This window comes from Tribolium castaneum, chromosome 1 (assembly GCF_031307605.1).
Source record: "Tribolium castaneum strain GA2 chromosome 1, icTriCast1.1, whole genome shotgun sequence".
Lineage (NCBI taxonomy): Eukaryota > Metazoa > Arthropoda > Insecta > Coleoptera > Tenebrionidae > Tribolium > Tribolium castaneum.
This window is the reverse complement of record NC_087394.1, coordinates 12364713-12387251: the sequence shown is the minus strand read 5'-3', so window position 1 is coordinate 12387251 and position 22539 is coordinate 12364713. Positions and strand designations below refer to the sequence as shown.

The 22539-nt window shown below is 29.2% G+C and overlaps 1 protein-coding gene across 2 annotated transcripts in view; it reads right to left on the bottom strand.

The window, feature by feature from the left end:
• The window catches only part of LOC100141567 (uncharacterized protein), a 98711-nt gene that overhangs the window by 26097 nt on the left and 50075 nt on the right, over positions 1-22539 (bottom strand). For both annotated transcript variants that reach the window (XM_008193135.3, XM_008193134.3), the window contains exon 3: positions 20047-20178. In XM_008193135.3, coding sequence (XP_008191357.1) covers positions 20047-20178 — 132 coding nt within the window. The remainder of the gene's footprint in view (positions 1-20046; positions 20179-22539) is intronic.

Sequence of the window (22539 nt, the reverse complement as noted above, 5' to 3'; positions counted from 1 at the left end):
TATCGCTCCCCAAGGATGCATGTCCTAAACCCAGGATCGATTTTTCCGTCGTGTTAACTTTTAAATGAAAGTTTCCAGTCAATGTATCGCAAACACGAAGTTTTATCGGAAAGCCCCTCAACAGGTTCATTAATTTTCCGGACGCCGGTGGTAAAAAAACACGGCAAAGCCCCGTTTCTTTGTATTCTAATTGACTTCAAAATGCTTTTGCAGGAAGAGGTGGATCATCGTTTTTGTGCTGCTTTGCAAGTGCGTCCAGAATCATTCAATTTCACTTACAATATCTAATATTTTCTTGCAACTCATCAAAGAAAAAAAATCAAGTCAAAAAATTTAAACACTTTAGAAAATTGTATATGCCCTTTCTCATATACACCACATTCTCTGAAACGGTAAAACTGCTTTTTTATCATAAATATGTATAGAGTGTAAAAATAATTTAGGTACTTTTTAAGTGCTGAGGTGTATATTATGTTTTTTTTTCTAAAATTGTAAATGTAAAAATTCTTTGAAAATTATGTAAAATTCTTTACTTGTTACCGGCTATAAGCATCCAAAAAGGCATTATTTAAAGACTATTTAAAATCCACCAAGACACTTAAAACTTAAAAAAAAAATAATTGGACGAGAAAATATTTGAGACAATTACAGGAAATCAGGCGAGTTACCCCTCGTTTAAATGTATGACTGAATGCTGTTTAATAAAAACAAAACCGAGGAAAAATACCTGCCTAGAATATCAGATCCTAATGATCCTATTTAAGGTTTCTTATGTCACGCTAGAATAAGCTATTCTCAGATGTTGTTTATGGGAAAAATGTGTAAATAATTATTAATAAAGAAAAACTTATAAACTAAAAAAACAAAATTTTGGAGCTAGCAACAACTTTTTCAAAGAAAAGTTGCTCCAAACTCCAGTTAAGAATCGTCTGTTTTAAAATTTTATTAATATTAACCACTCATGTCATCATAATTAAATTACAAAATCCCACGGTTAGAAATATCATTTCATCCCTTGAGCAGTACCTAATATGCATATGCAGGATTTTCAACGTTAATATTGCAAAAATAACAAAAATTTTTCCTTCATTTTTTTTTCAATTGTCAATATCTCATAATATTTTGCTAAATGAGTCGTAACATTTAGTGAAATTAAATTTATGTGCAGTAATATTTGCATTCCCACATAATTTCATAGTTGACATTCGTAAGCTCAAAAATACTCTTAATGTTATTAAGGACAAGACGTGATCGTTTGTTGATGTGTTGACGTTTGACTGTCAAATTTTAGTTAGAATTTCATGATACAAATATTCTACCAAAAGAAACGTAAAGCAAAAGAAAGTAATGTTAAATTATTTCGTTATGTAGAAAAATCAACAGTAATTTTTTATAACCTGAAGATGATACAATAAAGTGTCGAAACGTCGCGACGAATTTATATATCACCATCGCTGTAGTCACAATATCATGCATTTTAAATACAGTAACATAAAAAGATCGAATTTCAAAAATAAATCTTTTAACTTAGTTTGATCACTGCCCAAGAAATTTACCGACACTTTTGAATCACTCCCTGTAATGAACATGACTAGTATTTAGAAGTAGAAATTGCAGTAAAATTTTGAAAAAAATTCACATGCATCAAAAAAATTAAAGATATGAAAATATTATTTAATCGCAATTTTACGATTTCAAGTGTCATTCTAAAACAACGATGCTTAAATAATGTTTTCGAACAAAAAATTCTTTATAGAGAACACAGAAAATAGTATTTTTTGCAGTTACTAAATAGAAATTAAATAATTACATAATTGATTCACTAATTTTAATTGTAAAAAACTTAAAGAAAATATGAAAAAAATACAGACAGAGAAAAATACAAAGTATTTATTAGCAAATGCTGAATTTTGTGCAATTATTAGTTTTTAAAATATAGTTAAAATATACAGGGTGATTCAAAAGTCTCGAACCATCTCTTGGGTAGTCATAAAGGACATCAAAAGGAGTTAAAATTCCTATTCCAAAAAAATTGTTTGAGCTTTTATTTGCAAAATATAGCTCATCAAAGTTAGATTTTTAGTTTAAGATTTTGGCACTTCAGATAAAAAAATTGAATTTAATTAGCGGAAGCGACAAAATTTACAACATTAAACTAACATCTGTTAAAAAAATCACCAATTAGCGTCCTACAGTGTTACAAATATTTAATAAACTCGCAATTTATATAGACTGTTCATAAAAGAGTGTAGGGTCTCAGGTGGTTCTGGAATTTGAATTTGATGCATTTAATTATTTTATTTCTATGAAATTTCTGAAAAGTACCAATTTTTATCTACTCAGGCAATCAGTAAAACCAAATTTATCATATACTAATATTGTTCGCTTTTTCTTTAAAGAGGCAAACTATTAATACCTATTACGATCCTACATTCATTTATAGACAGATTGTACAATAAATTAAACCTGACATCATTGAAAACAAAAGAAAATTGCTGAGAAAACCAAAAAAAATACTAAAAAATAAAAAACAAGTAGCATGGACTTGACTTCCTTTTTACTTTTTGTTGAGAGCCCTTTTTATTACCATACGAGAGTTGATCCTAAACTTTTAAAACACCTGATATACTTTTAGTAGGCTCACCTTGTATAAAATTATACAAAATCACACAAAATCTTTATTTTTACACAACGTTGAATTTTATCACTTTCATCCAAAGCATCGTAAAATCTCATTAATTCATACCAGGTCATTCAATCAATTCTGTATACTACCACAATGAGAATCTTTTTATGCTGTAATAAAATGCTATCGGTAATAATTATCCCTTTTGAATTTTGATGTGTCTGCAGACGAAGTTTTATTGCGGCATAAAAACATTTTCATCTTTTAGTCCAATAAAAATGATACAGTTACAGATATTTCGATAGATATAATTTGTCAACGTAAGAATACCGTTAAATGATTAAAATCGATCGTTTTCATTTATTTATGAACGAAACTCAACTGACATCGAATTAATTTTTATTTCATCTCCATTTTTTCAATTCGGAGTAGAACCTTGGAACCGCTAAATGTAATTTTCAGGCACTAATGTTCTTTTAATTACAGTAAATACTATTTGCAAGGATTCACTGCATCGTTTCGCTTTATAAAACAACGATGGAATCGTAAACTTACAGCACCGTAACAATGCGAAAAAAAACAAGAAAATATGAGAGATTGTCTACAATTTTTCTGACGCCAACACAAAGTTTTAAAACATACCTGTGCACGTCCATCGCGATAACGACAAACTAAAATATATTGTTAGCAATTCGTGTTTACACAATTATTATGGATGTGGTAAAAATGTACATTAGGAACAACCGGGTCAGTGATGATAGCGTATACATGCAACTTAAAAACCTCAAACACATTTGCTTATTTTTAGAACAGGCCGAAAAAGTTTTACGCCTAAATATCAACAAGCAACAAAATGTTGACGAAGTGTCGGCAATTTGCCAACACATCGGGCGTAACCGCATTATAAATAGATTTTTAAACAAAACCTTTTTTCAATCCTCGGGATATTGGAAACACGACTATCTTATCTCACTGTACCTTAAATAAATTGGTAATTTAAGCCACCTTTCCGATGTCACAACCGACAGACAACTGGCCTTGCTATTGCCACATTCGTGATAGCATGAAAGTCGTCAACTATGACATCAGATGTATTTTGGATCGTTTTCAACTGGGACCCACAATAATTTGCGAGATTATGTAAAGAGTGGGTGTGATGATAACTCGACGAAAAGAACGGCTAATTGTCTAAAAGACTAGCGAACGCATAGCTAAACCGACAGATAATCGATACTAATAATATTATCATCATTTGGAGATTTGGACACGGACCAGTGAAGACCTGTGATAATGCTGTTGCTGCTGCTTTCAATGTGGAGTTATTTTAACGGCGCCATTCGCATTCGCCGATTATGAGGTATCCTGTTTACGTCACTTTGGCGCAGTTTAAATCAAATTATGACAGGGTAAATAAAATATACTGCGCATCACTGAAACTGCAACACATAAATATCCCGCTACAAAACAACTATGAAAATTGGCCAAAAATATTCCTCTTTTCCGGAACTTCTAAAACAATATTCGCACATATGCGAAGAAACTGGATGTTTTTGATTGGACGCACTTTAAAATTTTTTCTTAATTTTAGCTGATTTCACTGTGACTTTGATTTTTTTTGACCATTGTATAGTAGAAATTTTTCGTCTAAAAACGAGCCAAATCGTCTGCTTCTTCCCCTTATTTCATTTATTAGAAAAGTTTATATTTAACGATTGAATATACAGTGTCCCAGAAAGTTGGAAAAGTTCATTACTGATGAGTGATGACCTGATGATCTCTAAATAATTGAAAAATAACTATTTTTTCACAGAAGCCCAGTTACTAATTTTCTGCATCACCTAAAATAATTTTCAAATATACAGAGGGCTTCAGAAATGTGCTATAATAAAAACTTATGTTTTTTAATTGAACAGTCAACACTGAAAAAAATCACTGTAAAATTGCATCATTTGTATATAGGTATCAATTTTTAGTACTTTTACAGGAAGTTTTATGTTGCAAAAGTGTACGAGTAGTGCGCAGAAAGTATTGTCCTACATTTAAAAAGTATCTTTTATTAGGTAAATATACATTTTGCTAAGTAATTTATTACAAATAATATGTGAAATTACAGTTTTCATTTAAAAAAACGTAAAAAAAAGTATGATTACCAAGTTGATAATGTAATCAAGTTTCCGTGTAAACATAGTGAGTGACGTTTTTAGTTTTTATATAGGTATTGTTACAATTATTATTAAAAATTGTGATTTGTGATTTAACAGAATAAACTTGAAATTGAAAACTTTGTTGGTTTAATTAACTTTCTAATAAATGTAAAAAAATGAATAATAGACAAAATGTAATACCTATTATTATTAAAAAAATGTGATTTTTAATTTAACAGAATAAACTTTAAACTGAAAACTTTGTTGGTTTGATTAATTAATTAATTAATTCTAGAGAATGTAAATAAATGAGAAAAAGTATCTTGAATTCAATAATAGACAAAATGTAATAACTATTTAAAAAAATAACAGGTTATTTATTTGAAGAAAAGGTATCAATCTGTAGTGTACTGGTAAGTACACAATGTAAGTCTAGTAGGTATGACGAGAATCTTAATGAAAAAACAATATATAAAAAATTCGTAAATGTTAAGGTTTTACAATTATTTATTTTATATTAAATCACTTGAAATAAATAATTGTAAATCCGAATTTTCGGACTTCTTCAATTTAACCCTTAGGTACATTTATTCTACAAAACAAATAGCCAACATAAAGTTCTGTGATTTTCTGTAGGTATTTTTTGCTGTATAAATTTTATTACATTCTTGGAAGTAGCTTTTAATACTGATGATTTTAATCTAAACTTGTATTGGTCGATTCTGCTTAGTTTTTTAAACAATTTGATTTTTTTGACGAAAATACAATTTCCAAAAATAATTATTGCACACAAAAATTAAGAATTCCAGGAAAGTAATATTTTCAGCACTTTAAGCGAGAAAGTCATACTTAAATCTGAACCAATTGTTTAACGCATTAATTAGGAAGATTAAAAAATTAAGAAGTTTATTACAAGTTGAATAACTTGAAAAAGTTAAATTGAACACCCTATTTTTTGTTTTTACTTCAGAAAGATTATTAAATTGTCTATCTTAAAACATAAAGATTTTAAATACCTACTAACGTTATTAAGTAAAAAGATATTTGACTTTGAACATTGTTGTTAGCACAGATTTGCCATTATATTATAACATAATTTTTTTTTATTTTCACCGTAATAAATGAGGAATAATGACCTAAGAGTTATTTACATTAAAATTGTTATCAGCTGAAAATTTCAGTTTTCGACTACTCGAACCATAGTTAATAATTTTTTAATGTTTAAAGTTAAATATCTTTTGAGTAATCAGAAAAAACACTTAACTGTTAATGTTTTCAGAAAAACAATTTAAAAGCCATTTAGATCCAAAACTAAAAAAAAGTGTAAAAAATGTAAGTTAATTAACTTGCAACGAACTTCTTAATTGTTTTATCTTCTTGATTTTACTGAGTTAAAAAAATTACATGCATCATTTTACGTAATATTTTTTTAAATAGCGTGTTTTTTGTTAAAAATCAATTTTCAAAAACTAAGCAAAATCAACCAATAACAATTTTATTTAGCTTAAAAACAAGAAAAAGCTACAGACAAAAATCCCAAAATATATAAACATAAAATGATAAGTACTGTAGCTAATTTCGGAAACACCTTGAGTACTCGAAAATAATTTTAGGTAAGTCAGGGAGTTAGTTAGCTTTAAAGGTCAATAATTGGCTGGAATACCCTATACACCCTGTGCAAAATTTAGGATAGGAAAATCCGATGCAATGTAAACTGTAAACTACTTGAAACGAAGCCCTAATCCATTTATTACTCAGAGAGATTGCAAAAAATTGTATAAACACCTTCGTGTTTTCAGATTTATTCAGCATTTTATTGCAACTTTTATTCAGTCTGTGTTTAAAAATGGTAACACGCCAAAGACGTCACAATGCAGAACTGTTCCTTGTCTTCCTACGTTGTAATGGGACATAAAGTTCGAATTTATATGACCAAACTGACCTAAATTGATGAAGATTCAATTAAAAAGGTCAGCAGATACACATACCTACGTAAAGTTACGAGGACGTTTAAATTTAATAAGCCAATAAATAAGGAGTGTTTTTACGACGCTTCTCATACGATAAATAAATCCAGGATGATACCAAACAGATTTATGTATTATTTGTTTCATGTATTGTGGGAGGATTTTTTCATATAAATTATTAAACCAAACTGCATTGCTCTAAAAAAATTGCTACTTGAATTTTTGTAATAAAATCATTATGAAGTTAATTCTAAAAATTTAAAATTTTAATTAAATTTCAAATTACATTTAAATGCAGGATAAATCTGCTAAAAGTATTTTTTCTATACAGGGTGTTTCGCACAACTTTAGTCACTAAACACTAGATTCAAAAATACACAATTAATTATTTAATTTTTGGAAACCCATGACAGTACTTGTCAAACTAATGACTCGAAAACTAAGGATCGGTTTACAGAAAGCAAAATTGAGATTTAATTAAAAATTAAACTAATTTGAATTAAGTTGCCATTTAAAATGCATTGACAAATGTCAAGTTAATTGCGATTAAAATTTAATTGCAATTAAAATGTTCTGTAAACCGGCTCTAAGAGTCACAGAAATCATTAAAAAATTATCAAAAATCTACAAAATTCGAAAAAAAAATTAGTGCATCTAATGTTTGTATTTGCATGCATCCAAAAATTCGAACTTTTAAAGTAAAATTTAAAATCTACTTAAGGACAAAATACCTTTTGCTAACACCCTAAAAAAAGTGTTGGAAACAATATTATGTTCGCTCCTAACTGTATCAAATTGACTATCAAGAGAACTGTTGGTAAACTTGTCCAACATACAAAAGAGCGAAAAACATCAATGCATAACAAAGAAACCAAAGCAAACAAAAACTTTATTAATAGGACAAAAGATAACATGGCACGAGCACAAAGCGAGCCCATTACTCAAATGAGTGCGATCGAATTATAATCTCAGTCATCTCTTTTAAAAACGAAGCCTCTAAACAAAAATTAATTCACAACTACAGTTAATTCAAGTTCAGTTTGAACAAAAAAAAAAACGTATCACAAGATGAAATTTATTATGATACAGAAAGATCGTGGGTTGAATAGAATTTTGCACAGATAATAAATTTACTCCAAGTTATTGGTTACCCTGACCCGCATTCTATTTCTGATGTTCCATTAAAAACTGAATCCAAAAATAATAAATAAAGTCTTTACTATGATGCTGTTGGCGATTAATTGTTTACATTGTTGCACTAACAACAATAACAAAAATATTTATGCTAATTTTATGATTTTTTAAGATCTGCTATCAGAAGATGTATCAACAAATATTACGCGCCTTTACTTTATAAACAACATCAGGAACAATAAAAAGAGTTTTGACAAAAATGATTAATTAAAAGAAAAAGTTAAATTCCGATTCATTCTGTTTTAGATGTAGGATTTCCTGCTAACTGGATGTTTTAGTGACGGAAGAGAAGAGTTAAGTTTAACAAATGAATTACTACTCCAACGATGCATTTGTTATAACTTAGTTTCACACAATTTACTCACTAATACCACCATAAATCTCTTCATCCTATTCAAACATTTCCGCTAAGTAAATCTCAAAAACCACAAGACAATTTACTTATAGAAAACGTCGCTCAGTTCAAATAGGAAAGTACAGAACATTATTGAGAAAGAAAGTTTAAAACAGATAACTAATACTGTGCGTTCAGAAAGTCTTTAGATCAACTCTTGCTGTGGAATTTAGATTGATAGATTTTTATTGTCTTTGATAGTTCAAAATATCACAGCAAGAGTTGATCTAAAGACTTTCTGAACGCACAGTATAACGTAAATCTTCACTTTACTTACACCCAGTGAATTTATAACTACACTGAAGTAAACAACTTTATGATAATACACTTATTTACGTTTTGTGGGAAAAACCATCTTCTGCGTTTTGTACAAAAAAATCTTTCTAGGCAAAGATCGGTAACTCATTGGACAACAAATGTTAAAAGATTTGAGGATTTTTTAGCCTCAACTATACTAAAAATTCAAAATTCTAAGCCAATAAGTATTGAGCAAAATTGCACAATTTTAAATATTTTATACAACAGACGCTTACTTAACATTGCATTCTTTCGGTCAAGGTTGTATTTTAATTTTTTTTTGGTAATGTAATGCCAATTTTGAACAATCGTCATTATGCACATCATATACTGGTGACAAATATGTCACGTATTAGAAATGTAGCTAATTATGAGTTAATTATTATTACTGACAAAGGATGTATACTGAACACCATAATAGCGCTGACAATTGATTACTGAAATTATAATTTTACTGAATATGATAGTAAATAACAGCCATTCGTGTAACAAGTTAAAAAAATATTTTTTACTTCCCAGGAGGCAAGAAATGAAGAACTCAAAAAAAAGAACAAAATTTCTTCGTGTGTTTCGCAAATAATTTTATCTTGCATTAAAGACAGCTTGAAACAAAGAAGTTTTTGAGGAAAGGAGCAATCCGAGATTACAAATCTACCAATTTGAGGACAGAAATATGTTTCGAATAAAAAACAGATTAAAAAATACGATAATTATTCGTTTAGTATACTGACAAATTATTCTTATAACTTTGCATACATGCATTCAAAAACAATTACATTAATCTGAGATAAAAAATAATTTGTGGTTTGGTTTTTTCATAATCAGAAGATTTTATTAGATAACAAAATAAATATTGATTTTCGTTATATCCATGAATATTATTTATTACAATAATTAATCCCATTTTTAATAATTTGGTAGTAAAAAAAGTCGTGAATATGGAAAATATTTTTCCGAATCTGTCTTTTATGCATTTTACTTTTTGTTAAGTAAAGAAATACCTGCGTTTGAGTAATAACACAAAAAAACGTCTTCTAGAGATACTCATAATAAGGGTAGTTACATTCTCCCCATGATAGTGGGTAAAAAAATTTAACTGGTAACACAGCTGCAGACTTTCGTGAAACAGCCTGTATATTCGTGTTAAACGCTTAAGATCATATTAGAGGATATTATCATAATAGAATCTATTACAAGAGTGGCTTTCAATAACTGTTAATATACTGCAAAAAACAACAGAAAAATTTAGGCGGAGGCATTATCAACTTTAATGTGTAATAATAAATAATAAATGTTAACATGCAAAAGAGGTCAACAAGTGTTTATTTAGATTGTAAATATTGACTGAATATTTTCTAGTGATAAGTAACCACACCATCAACCATCATCATCAATGATGATACATCTACAGGGTCTGATCTAATTATGAAACCAAGTGTTTTTTTGCCTAAATTAATGAATTTACAAAAATATATTATGTTGATTTTATACCTATTTGTATAATAACACTTTAAGAAAAATAAGAGTACGCTACCAATTTCTTTTAATTCCTTTTAGTTTTATGTTTCTTATGCTAAATAATTTTTCTTTACTGGCAAAATGATTTTTTTTTATGTTAAAGAGTATGTCCTAAAAATGTAGTAGTACCTATTGTTTTTAAATCAGTGTTTTCCTTCCCAGAAATTATAAAAGCTGCGTTCCAATCGACGTTATAAAAAAATATAATTTTCCATAAATTAAAAACTAAAAGAAAGTAAAAAATTCTTAAAAAATTATCACATTTACAGTAGGTAATAAACGATTTCTACTAATTATTTTTTTCGTAAAGAATATATAGTTTAGGCAAAAAAGACAGAAGGTGCCAGAAGAAAAAAATTGTATATTATACATGGTGTACCAAAAGTGTGAACGTGAACAGTTGCATATAATATAAAAACAGCATACAATTAAATACAGGGTGAATCAATTGTGGGTTATTTCTGAATTTCCATAAATATGCAACCAAAAATACTGATTTCCAGCTGACCAGATCGGTAATCGTTAAAAAAATTAAATCTAGTCCACAATCACATTGTTCTGGATAGCGTCAAGTTTGTCTTGACAGTTTTACTAAAGTTTCATTATAAATTATTATTATTAAAAAAATAAAAAACCAGTGTTGATTCAATTAATGTTTTTAAAAATCAAAAGATATATCCAAGTTATAAGTGCAATTAGTATATTGGGTTGCATCTTGGAACATGTCAGAAGTAACCCACTAATGACTCAGCCTGTATAAAAAATCATTACAATTTTTGTGATAAAAAATCGTAATTCCTGGTCTGAATATTACCATACTTACACTGTCCATCAAAAAAAAATTGCAATGACGTCTGTTCGATAATTTTTCGAGACCTGCGCCTATCAAAAATATGTACATATTCAAACTCGATTACAAATTTTGAAAAATTGAATAGACTACTCCAGTTTGTTCACCCCTTAAAAAATTGTCATACTTCAGCATACATTAGGCCCGAGATTCATAAAGTTGTGTGGAACACCTGTGTTCAGAATAGAACGAATTGTACTTTTAAATACTAATAACATTTTTTGTTATTATAAAAATAAAAAAATAATTAGTTATACGTTTCTCTGTTTAATCAAGTCATTTGGACTTTATGGCTTAGGCATTATTAAGTACTTTAGTCATCAAAATGTCACTTTTACGACGTTTGTAGGATAACAATTTTAAAGAACCTGTAGCTGTTAAGTTCTAACTTTACACATGACATAATAAATTATTATTTTCAATTACATTTTATTGTGTACTCCAGTTTTGACGCCTACACACAATAGACGATAAAACGATATCAAAATTTACATAATAAACACTCCGTAGCAGCTAATTGTGGCAACAACATATGTACGAGTATTTTACCATTAATTTATAAGTCAATATAAATTCTTAATGCAGCAACAAATTTAATGAGAAATCCACGTGATAATGGCTAAATATTTTTGTGGTTAGTCACCGTCGCGGTGCCTCGCAGCTTCTTTTTACTTTCACAGACAGATAGGTATTACCTAACATCAGTCACTCTTGACCTATACTTTTGGCGGCACATATTATTATGCAAAGAAATCCATTCATGCTGCTAACAAAAGGAAAATTAAATACACAATTGGGCATCTGTTAAAAATATCCCGGATCGATCCCCCGGTTATGCCATTCATCCTTTGTTAGGAAAGGGAACTCGCTCGTGGGATACGCACCTTTATCGACGCCGATGCTTTGGCTTTGATAGGCAGAGGACGCGCGACCACAAAAGCACTTGCACTGACTGACTTTGGAAAACCGCCGCCAAGTACTCGCAAACCACCAATTTCCGAACTTCGATGATGCTCTACGAGGTTATAAAATTATTACATCGAAATATTTAACACTCGTACGCAACACGCTTCGAACGCCACGCCTCAAACATCGCGGATTGGCGATAGTTCGCTGTTTTGCAACAGAGCGCCACCATACAATCCGACAAGTGGGTGACTACAGAGTTCTGTATTTTTAGACGAGCTTTTATACTCTTTTTCCACGTATGAAACTACGTTTCTTTTTTTTACATAGTGAAATATTTTTGTTTAATCATACAAATTTAAGTGGTTACTGTATTTACGTAATTTTAACTCACCTACGAGGGTAGGTCAAAAATTATAGTCCATGCCTACACGTAAACGACTTGCAAAGGTATAATTTTTTATTTTCAACGTGACCACTAAAACTACGTACACACTTGAGAAAAAGTTAAGCGATTTTTGTATGTAGTCAATTCAACAGAATCTCAATTTTTGCCTAAATATTGGACATTATAAGTGTGATTCGTTTGTTAGCTATAACCGAACTATAGATGTTTTAAAACTACCGGGTGCTAAAAAACCGGCGCACCGATTTAATGGAATTGCTTACATATAAAGGTAAAAATACTAAAAAAAATTTTTGTATTAAAATTATTGTTAAATAAGGAATTTTCAGTAAATGAAATGTGGCAACGTTGTCTAACAATCGATCAATAGAATTTGATCAACAATAAAAATAAATTATTTTTGAAATGGTTTCGTAGGAAATAATTCCCAGTGTTGGCACATCTACAGATTGTGATTTTTTTGATGAATTTTATTTTTTTTTTAATTTAAAAAACTGCTAGTCTAATAGAAATTTATCATTTCATCGTTTTGTTAGGGAACGATTACTTGGTGTGAAACATAAGAACATTAAAAAAATAATAGAAACTGAAAAAGTTAACAAAATAAGTTTGTAGCTACAGATTTTTTAAAATACGACTTTAGGAATTTTTTCAACATTTTCCCTTTAATCTACACATACTTCTTAACAACGTATCACTGAGTTGGTGCGCCAGTTTTTGAACAGCCTGTACAAAAATGCCAACGTTGCATTTTACAAAATTATTTTTTTAATAAGATTGAAAAAATTTGTAAAATTGTTATGAATGATTAGATCTCTCACTGGAAGTGTAAATTACATTAGCTATTATTTTTTGAAGTGCATGAATGATTTGTAACAGCTAGTTCTGAGCTAATAATTTGCTACTACAGTACAGGGTGTCCGTTTTTCGAGCTCCTCTATGGGAATCTCAGTAATTATAAAAAATATGGTTAAATTAGGTCAAAGTTCCGCATTTTTATGCTGAACCATTAATTGAAAGAAAATTTGATGTATCATTTTTAGTTATTGAATTATTAAAAAAAAATAAAAAAAATTGTAATTTTTGTTTTTATTTTTTTAAGCAAATACCAAAAGTTCTAGATGTAAGAAGAACATTCTTTAGGCACTTTTTTAACGGAAATCTATCTATCTATCATCGTCTTTTCCAAGACGTTTTTGACGTGAGAGTTAAGCGCTCAGCTTTGGTTTTTCTTATGGACGCCCCATATTTAATACTTGTATTTTTGAGAAGCCTTTTTGCTCCTGATTAGAACAATGTATTAGATGACATGATCCAAACTTACATACTGATTAAAAAAGCGTTTTTGCAAACAGTGCTTTGGAAAAAAACTACAAAAAATCTCTAGGATCTATTTTGGTTAAAAAACAAAATTGTTATCGTTTTTTCCAAAGCGCTCTTCGCATTAATGCATTTTTCTCCATTTTGATCAGCATGTAAGATTTTATAATATCATCTGATACATCGTTGTAATCAGGAATAAAAACTCTTCAAAAATACACAAAGCGAATATGACTTCCGTAAGAAAAACCAATGTTGAGTGTTGTAACTCTAACATTACGAACGCCTTGGAAAATACGATGACAGATTTAGATTCCTTGTATAAAAGTGCCTGAAGAAGATCCTAATTAAAAACGTCTAGTTCTTTTGGTTTTCGCTTGAAAAAGTAAAAACGTTCTACTACCACAGAACTGTCATATTCACCTTGTACTTATTTAATTAGTAGCTACACATAACTGAAACAAATTTAAACTTTTTTATTTAAAAGAAATTCAAAGAACAACTTTAACCTTAACTTTAGAAATAATATTTACGTATAATTTACGAGAAACTTTCTGAAAGATACACGAGGCAGTGCTATTTATGAGTATAAAAATTAATGAAAACCCCATGTAACAATTAGCTTGAATTAAAAAGTTTTTAAAAAAATTTCCAAGTCTCATAAAACAGTACACACATACTTGCCAAATTATGTAAATTATGAGACATAATTTTAAATTTGCTCCAAAATTAAAAATAGATACAGTCACAATTACAAAGAATGACACTCTTATTAATCGGGCCGGATAGCAAAAGCCTGGTAATGAAGTTCAATTATTCTACAAACCTAAACGATTTCAAAAGTAGTCAAATTCGCACATTAATCATAAACAATCGAAAATATATGTGACTGAAATTTTATGGGTGTCATTCCTTTTGATCGTGACTGTACGAGTACCCAATGTACGTATATAGTAAGTATTTAATACAAATCCATATTTCTGTGTTAATTAATAAATAATTACTAAATTAATAATAGTTCATTTTCTCAAATGTGAGTATTTATAGGTATATTAAAATAAATGATAAATTTTAATAACAAATTATACCGAAACCGTATTATGCAATGAGTTTGTAATTTCGTAGTCAAAACAGTATTAAAAATACTTTTTGTTTGACGTTTGTAAATTGCAGCAAAGTTATAATTTAGAAACTTATCACTAGAAGATTTTGTTTGAAAGTTGTGCTAAAATTCCTTCGTATTCAACAGCTTATTTCTCAAAGCCCTTGCAGCTTATTCGGCGATTCTTGTTTTAGGTTTTATCCACCCTTGTAGAAGCATTAAACCAAGATAAGTTAGTGACCAGATTACCTCCCTACTGTTTGCGCTTTACAGTTAATTCTTGCTGTTAACTACCAACAACCTAAAGCTACAAAAAATGACCACATGCTCAATCTTAAAACACGAAATCCTCAGAAATGTGAACCTCAGTAGTTGTCATTTAGAAGCAACTATATTCCTGTAGAATATGTTAAATTTCTTAAAGAAATGCTCGGTGAAAACAACAATAGTTTATAAACAAATGGAGACAATTCCGCTTAACTTACCCAACGAGTTAATAATCAATAATTTTGGCAATTATCAGTGTACATTTCCAAATCTGATGTTCTTGATAACAACTAAAAATTACATTATTAAATTCTTCCAATTTGTCTAATTTAAATTAAATTTAAATAATTTATTACATTACTACATAATAAATCAATATTTTAAATTTAATTTGTCTAACTGTAGTGTATTTAATTTATGATACCATCTAATTAAAAGTTGAGTCAAACAACATTTTACCTCCTTATCACTGGTTTTTAGAGAAATGAATGATAGCTTTAGGTATTAATGTTTTGTGTTCGATCTAATCTCTCCTAATTGCATATTCAACATTTTAATTAAATAACCTAATAAATTAGACACTGTTTTAGGAAACTGAATTAAAATTGTACGTTAAGTATTAAACAACTTCAACTCCTTACATTAATTAAAATCAAGTGAAAAAAAAATCAGATTCCAAATTAGGGATCCCTTAAAATTAGGTTAATTACCCAATTCCAAATCAGAAAATACGTTTTTCTATTTGTTATAAAGTCTCGTCACGCCAACAAAGTTACATGATTCCCAACTAAGAGTATGTCCCATATCCATTGCCGGATCTTGAGAAGTAATACAATTTCAACTTCTCATTAATTGTTTCGTGTCTTGCTTAACTAACAATATCATTAAAAATTAAAATGTGTCTCAGGAGTATAAAGCAATGCGGATTTATAACACTCTCTTCTTCCAACTACAATCCTGCAGTAAAAGATAACTTCTGCCTCGAATACTAACGCGTTCCAAAGGGGATTCAACTTATAAACATCAAACATCCTCCACAATAGAATTCCAAAACCTAAATTCATTCCAAATCATAACACATTACGACCCAGATGTTCCATAACAAAGCTGTGATCGGCTTAGAGAAAAAGAGATAAGTTTTTCGGTTTTCATTAAATTCAAAAACACATTCATCACTTACTGTCAAAATTAAAATCCTTAAATACCTGGCCATTATTTGGAAGAATAAAGAAAAACGGCGCCTCCGCAACTCTTTCTTCAGAGATAATGACATTGTCTGTTATTAAAATGAAAACCGTTTAATAAATGACTTGCGAAATGTTGTAATGAGCTAAAGCACCGGCTTTTCCCCGGTACATGCATGCAACTGTGCGATTCATTCGTTATTAAAAGCAATGACTTTAGTTTTTCCAAACAGAAATTAAAAATGCCAAACAATACAGAAAGGCGCTCCAAGAAAAATCGCTATTATTCACTCCATAATAGATTATTGTTTGAAACAGAGGCTTCGCGTTTATTTCCAACACACCCGCCTTGAGCCATTATCCATTAATTATACAGGGTGATTCTTTTAAAGCCTACATTAGAAACTTTTTAATTTCTAACAAAGCTAGAGCTTCAAAATTTTGAATACGATCCAAATAGGCCATTTCGAGTTGAACTAAATTATTTTCAAAATGGTTGAGCTTCCAGAACTACAAAAAATTGGCGACAAGTTTGAAATTTTAAATAGTAACTACACATTTTTATCCCATATTTGTATTCACCTTTTCAAGCTGAGTACAATTTACCTAAGTTGTTGGTAGTCATCTGTCATACTTTTTGACATATGTCACGTTTTTGTTTTAAATTTTCATTTGCAAGGGTTTATCTAAGATATCACAGCCCTTAAACCCTTTGCGATAAATGAGTAACTTGTTGCATTCGATAACCGAAGATTTGATTAGTTTTCTGGAATTTTCGAAATTGTCAACTGTCAAAATTCATGGCTAGTATGATTTTTTCAAAATGGTTTTCAAAAAACTGCTATAAATCAGTTTTTTCAAATGGAACGACCTATTTTCTTATCGACAGTCAAAAGAATATAGATATTTATGGTGACTTTTATCAATACGTCCTATACAGTTTTTGAAAAATACACAAAAAACTGATTTTACTTCGTAATTTTCATAGTTAATCAAGTAGACCTTGTAAATGGTCAACAATAGTCAAACTTCAATATTTTATTTAATTTTTAGTTGGTTCATTATTGAATAAGCAGAAAACAATAATATTTAATTATATAGTTTATTATAACTTAGTGAATTATGAAAATTAACTCATCAGTCTGCCATCGAATTTTGAACTTCTTGCATAAAAATGGTGAACAAATAGAAGAACATTTTTTTTATTATTAGCACAATTTTCTCGTATTTTTCCAAAGTTTAATTACTTGATTAAAAATAAAAATAATGAGTCAACATTCTGTTTTTGTGATTATTTCAAAAACTGTAAGAAATAGATATAGAAGATGTTAAATAAAAGTCCTCATAAAAATTTATGTTATCTCATTTGCAATAGAAAACATTTGAAAAAACTGATTTATAATCATTTTTTAATCATCATTTTCAAAAAATCATAGTAGCCTTGCAATTTGACAGTTGACAACCCTAAAGACTTGAGAAGACCCTTTGAACTTTTGTCTAACAAATGCAGAAAAAATTATTCACTTGTTGTAAAGTGTTCACGAGCTGTGATATTTTAAATAAACCCCTGCAAATAAACATGTATAATAAAATTGACATATGTCAAAAACTACGACAGATAAGTAGTAACAACTACTGTACATTTTACTCAGTTTCAAGAAATGAATTCAAAAATGCTATAAAAATATGTGTTCGTGTCATGTCACCTTAAGCAAGACCTGTCAATATTGCAGCCTGATGATGATTTAATTAAAATCGAAACGTCCCTAAAAATATAAAATGTATTTACATCCCTGCCCTAAACAACCAACAACTTTTTCTTCCGTTTAAAAATGTTTTTTCTTTTACCAAGAGATAATTTATACTAATTTAGTTTTCTAGTTATACTCACTGATGACTTAGATATGACTTAGATAGATGTGTCACATTTGTCTATTCGGAAGTAAAATTACCGTTGGGGGCGCCACTGAGCAAGGTCGAAAACAGTAACCATAAATGGCGGGAAAATGTTTATTCGGATATTTTGAGCGTTGTACGAATTTTGGGGCTTCACAATTATTGCACTGCCTATGCGGAATGATTATTGTATCTTTGATGCAAGAAACTTATGTTGACAAATGAGAGATGACGAGGAAAACACGAATAACGAATGACTGTTTGGTTCACTTTCTTTATTGGAAAATTACTACAAAGACATTGAAAAGCCTACCTTTTGGCATAATTTACGTTTAAATGTATCAGCAGTTGTTAATCTTTATTGTAGTTTTGTAGATTTACCGCAGCATTTCATGATTTTTTCAGTGGAAAATTCTAACCTAAAATTCACACACTTCACTAATTTATTGGTCTCTTGAGCCCAACTTTGTGTTCGCTGTGATCCATTACTTATAATCATTAATTAGACAACTGTTTGATAACACTTTGTAATCAAAATTTAAATATTTTTCACTTTTTATCCACTTTCAAGTTCCAACAATAAACACTTTATACCACGAAAAACGACAGAACCAAAGTCAACGCTAGTTTTCACCAGCACGTACTTTTAAAGTGATTCTTTCTATTGTAAGTAATTAACACTATACACGCAAAATTGTTGAACAATTCATTAAATGTCAGTTAAATGTGGAATTTTTACTGTTTTCGACATAGTTCAAAAGTCATCACCAGAGGGCGTCTAGTTAATTTTATTTCTGAGTTACGTCTAATTTTTTTAGTATATTCACTAATAAAGGTAAATTTAGAAGGGGCCAAATTAGAAGAAGACTGAAAAACACCCTGTCTTCTACCATAGTGATTTTAAATAAAGGCAGTTTATAAGTTCAGATCTTTTACAACAAGGCAGCAATAATATTGTGTTGATTTAATGTTGCTAAAGTATGAAGAGACATATAAGTGGTAACTACCTTTTACGGTTCTAACGACTTATGTGTTGTTCCAAAACATATTTTTGTTAAATAGGTATGTAATTTGAATTTATTTTTTATTTTATTTTTTTGTGCTTTTGTATTCATTTTTTTTATAAATATTTGAATGCTTTTATGGTAAAGCATTTTTACACTGTAACCACACAAGAATTCAATGCTTTGTACACTCAGGAAGTATATTAGAACATTCAGTTAAGTGTGTAAAACATTTATAAAATCTGACTATTATTACACTAGATTTTTACCTTACTTAGGTGTTAAAAGTACATATACAAAAAAGTTAATTTACACTAGAAAATATTACACCCTAGCATGTGGTCCTCTGGGGACCAGTTTTAGTGTCATTTAGTGTGAATAACACCAGAATATTTTTTACTGTGTAAGCATTTTATTTGCTTTCAAATATCGTCAAGTGAATGTAGATTAAGACCAAACAGTCTTTGTTTTGTTTGTGGTAAAATTATCCCAATAAAACTTAAACGATCAAATGGTAAAGGTTTTCATAAAGATTTAGTCTTATGAAAAGAGGTATATCAAGGTTTTTGGGATAAAAATATTTTAGACGATTTTAGCTGGTTAAAGTAAGAGAAACTAACACCAATTAGTGCAAAAAAAAGAAACAATCTGTGTCATTTTTATTATTCAACAGTTTTGAATCAATCTTTTTTGTGGTGTCTTTCGCATTCGTTAGTGACTTGATTAACAAATTTTTAAATATTTTATTTGCTTTCAAATATCATCAGGTCAATGTAAATTAAGTCCAAACAACTTTTTGTATGTTGGTGTTTAAATTATCCTAACAAAACCTGGAAAGCTTAAGCGATGAATATGGTGATTGTTCCATCAAGATTTAAAGTCTTATGAAGAGAGTTATTAGAGTTTTTGGAATACAAATATAAAAAAAACGTTATAAACTAAAGTAATTAAATAGTTAAAACATAACTTACTCAGTTTGATCTTGATCTGTAGGAAAAGGGTTTGCATTTTCAGGAATCGGACTCGGCTCGGGTTCTTCTTGGACAGGACTTTCAAAAATAAGCGTTTCAACCATGGACCCCTTGGAGCTACCAAACGATACCCTGCAAAGGTGACAATATTAGTTTTAATAGAGCGTTCCAATAACCTACTTTCAGCGGTCGATAAATCGTTAAATTTTCATAATTTTCTGATACAGTTCGTCTGCAAATGTCGTAAAAAACGACAAACATTTCTATCGATTTACGTTGGTTTCAAGTGAGGCTCTATTATCGTTTGTCAGTTTGTAGGGGAGGAACTAATGTAACAAGCCGACACGCATCTGGGGTTAAAAATTGTTTAACAAAGCAATTATGAATAAGCGAGCTCATTTTGTTGAGGAGTGCTCATATTTTACGACGTCGGTGTTTGTGTGTTGTTTAGTGAAGTAAGAACAGGTGAGATCGGTTATCATTCATCATCGTGAACAGCAGGTTGCTGCTTTCATATGAGAACAATAATCGCAACTTTTATGGGAGCCTAGTTAGCTCTTTGTAATGCGAGATATTACAGTTTATTACTCCGGTTAAAACGAGCTTGCCAATTAAGTTATTTGTTGCAAATGATTTTAATAACAGACGTATTTAAAAGTATCGAAATTATAATTTGTGTAAACATATATGCAAATAAAATGATTGTAATATTTATGTTTTATGTTTGCGCAAAAATACAAAATAGTTTTTTTTTGTGTAAAATGTAAGTGTTTTATGTTACAGTTTGTTCCTGGGTTTGTTCCTCTCCTTTAAACCGGTAAATCACGCACCAGAAAATATAAAAATTATAGTCAGAATTATACAATGTCCAAAAACTTTTTACAAAATTAATAGACATGAAAACCAGCCCTTTAAAATCTGAAACTATTTTCAAGTATAAGCAATATAATTCACTAAATTAGAACAAACTATTGTTCCACTGGGTTCAAAAAACTTCAAAAACTTTGTTCAAAAACCGCTAAAATCAACAAAAACAAATCAAAACTGGTTGGTAAAGCGCTTTTGTAAATTTTTGTGCAAAACTGCATCAAAAATAAACTAAAAAACACAAAATTTAGATATTGTTAAAAATGGTGTTACCCCTTACATTTTCAAAAGCCACCTATCTAAAAAATAGATTAAAACTGATTTAATTTAGCTTGTTATGGTCGATTGAGTTCGTTTTTAAACAAAAAATTGATCATACGAAAAGTTTTCAAAATAAATTTTAGTCGAAATTGTTGTTAAACTCAGTTTTTTGCGAGATTTCACCAGCACTGCATAATTCCTTATGATTTTTTTTCGAGTATTTTAGCACATTTTCCAGCCAGAAATCTAATTATTTCGCAAAACTACGGTATTATTTGTGTTTTTTAGAGCATTTAGGCACAAGTTTTAAGGTCAAAATAGACCTTTTTCGCTTAATTTCGCTAACACTGTCAAAGTTTTAATTTCACTCGATTTTGTTCGTTTTTGAGATTTTTTTTTCAAAAATAAGCTGAAAAACTATAAAGCTTTGTCAATAATGGCTTATTTTAATAATTTTTTAATCAAATAATAAGTATGTGTTTGAAGTTATAATTTGTATCTTGTGATAGACCGAGTGAATAGACCGAAATTTCATTAAATTAGATAAAAAATTGAGTGAATTCTAAGTTTTTCAATTTTTTTAATAATTTTATTAGATAAAATAATTTTTTTTTTTAGAAAAACTTCGCTAAAAGTAGGTAAAAATTAGATTATTTTAACCAGCTTCAAAACAAAGATTCATTGATTGTACAAAATTTTTTTACAAAAATAAATTTTGGTTAATGAGTAATTTTTGACTTTCTTAAGCATTTAAGCACGATTTTGAGTTAAAAGCGCAGTTTTCAATATTTTATTAAAAAAAAACAAGAATTCACAATTTAAATCCAAAACCTTAGCTCTTTTTTTCCTTTTTTGAGCTCTTTGAGCAGGTTTGTCAACTAGAAATGCAATTTCTTCGCAAATTTTCGTTGAAAACAAAAAGTTCATACAATTATACTAAAATGGGTATTTTTATGCTTCTTCGTGTTTTATTGAGATACATTTTTTTTTACAAAAAATTACTTAAAAACGGATAAAAATTCACTGAATAAGGAATAAGGACACCTAGAAGTCACAAAATACAAATCAATATTGATTAATTTTTTCCCGACTTAGCTGACTTGGCTCGTTTTTAAGCGAAATTTCGTCAAAATAAGTCGAAAAACCAAAATATTTTGTTTAGAGATGTCGCTAAAACAAGGAGAAATCACCAAATTAAGTAGGTATAAGTAACTGTGGCCTTTTTTGAGTTTTCTTTCCAAAATTTTATTCAAACCAACAAACCGAAGAATCAACAAAATTAGACCGAAGTAAATTGTAACTTTTTTTGTTCCAAAAAATTTTTGACTAAGTAAAACACAAAACTAGACCGAAATTGATACTGTC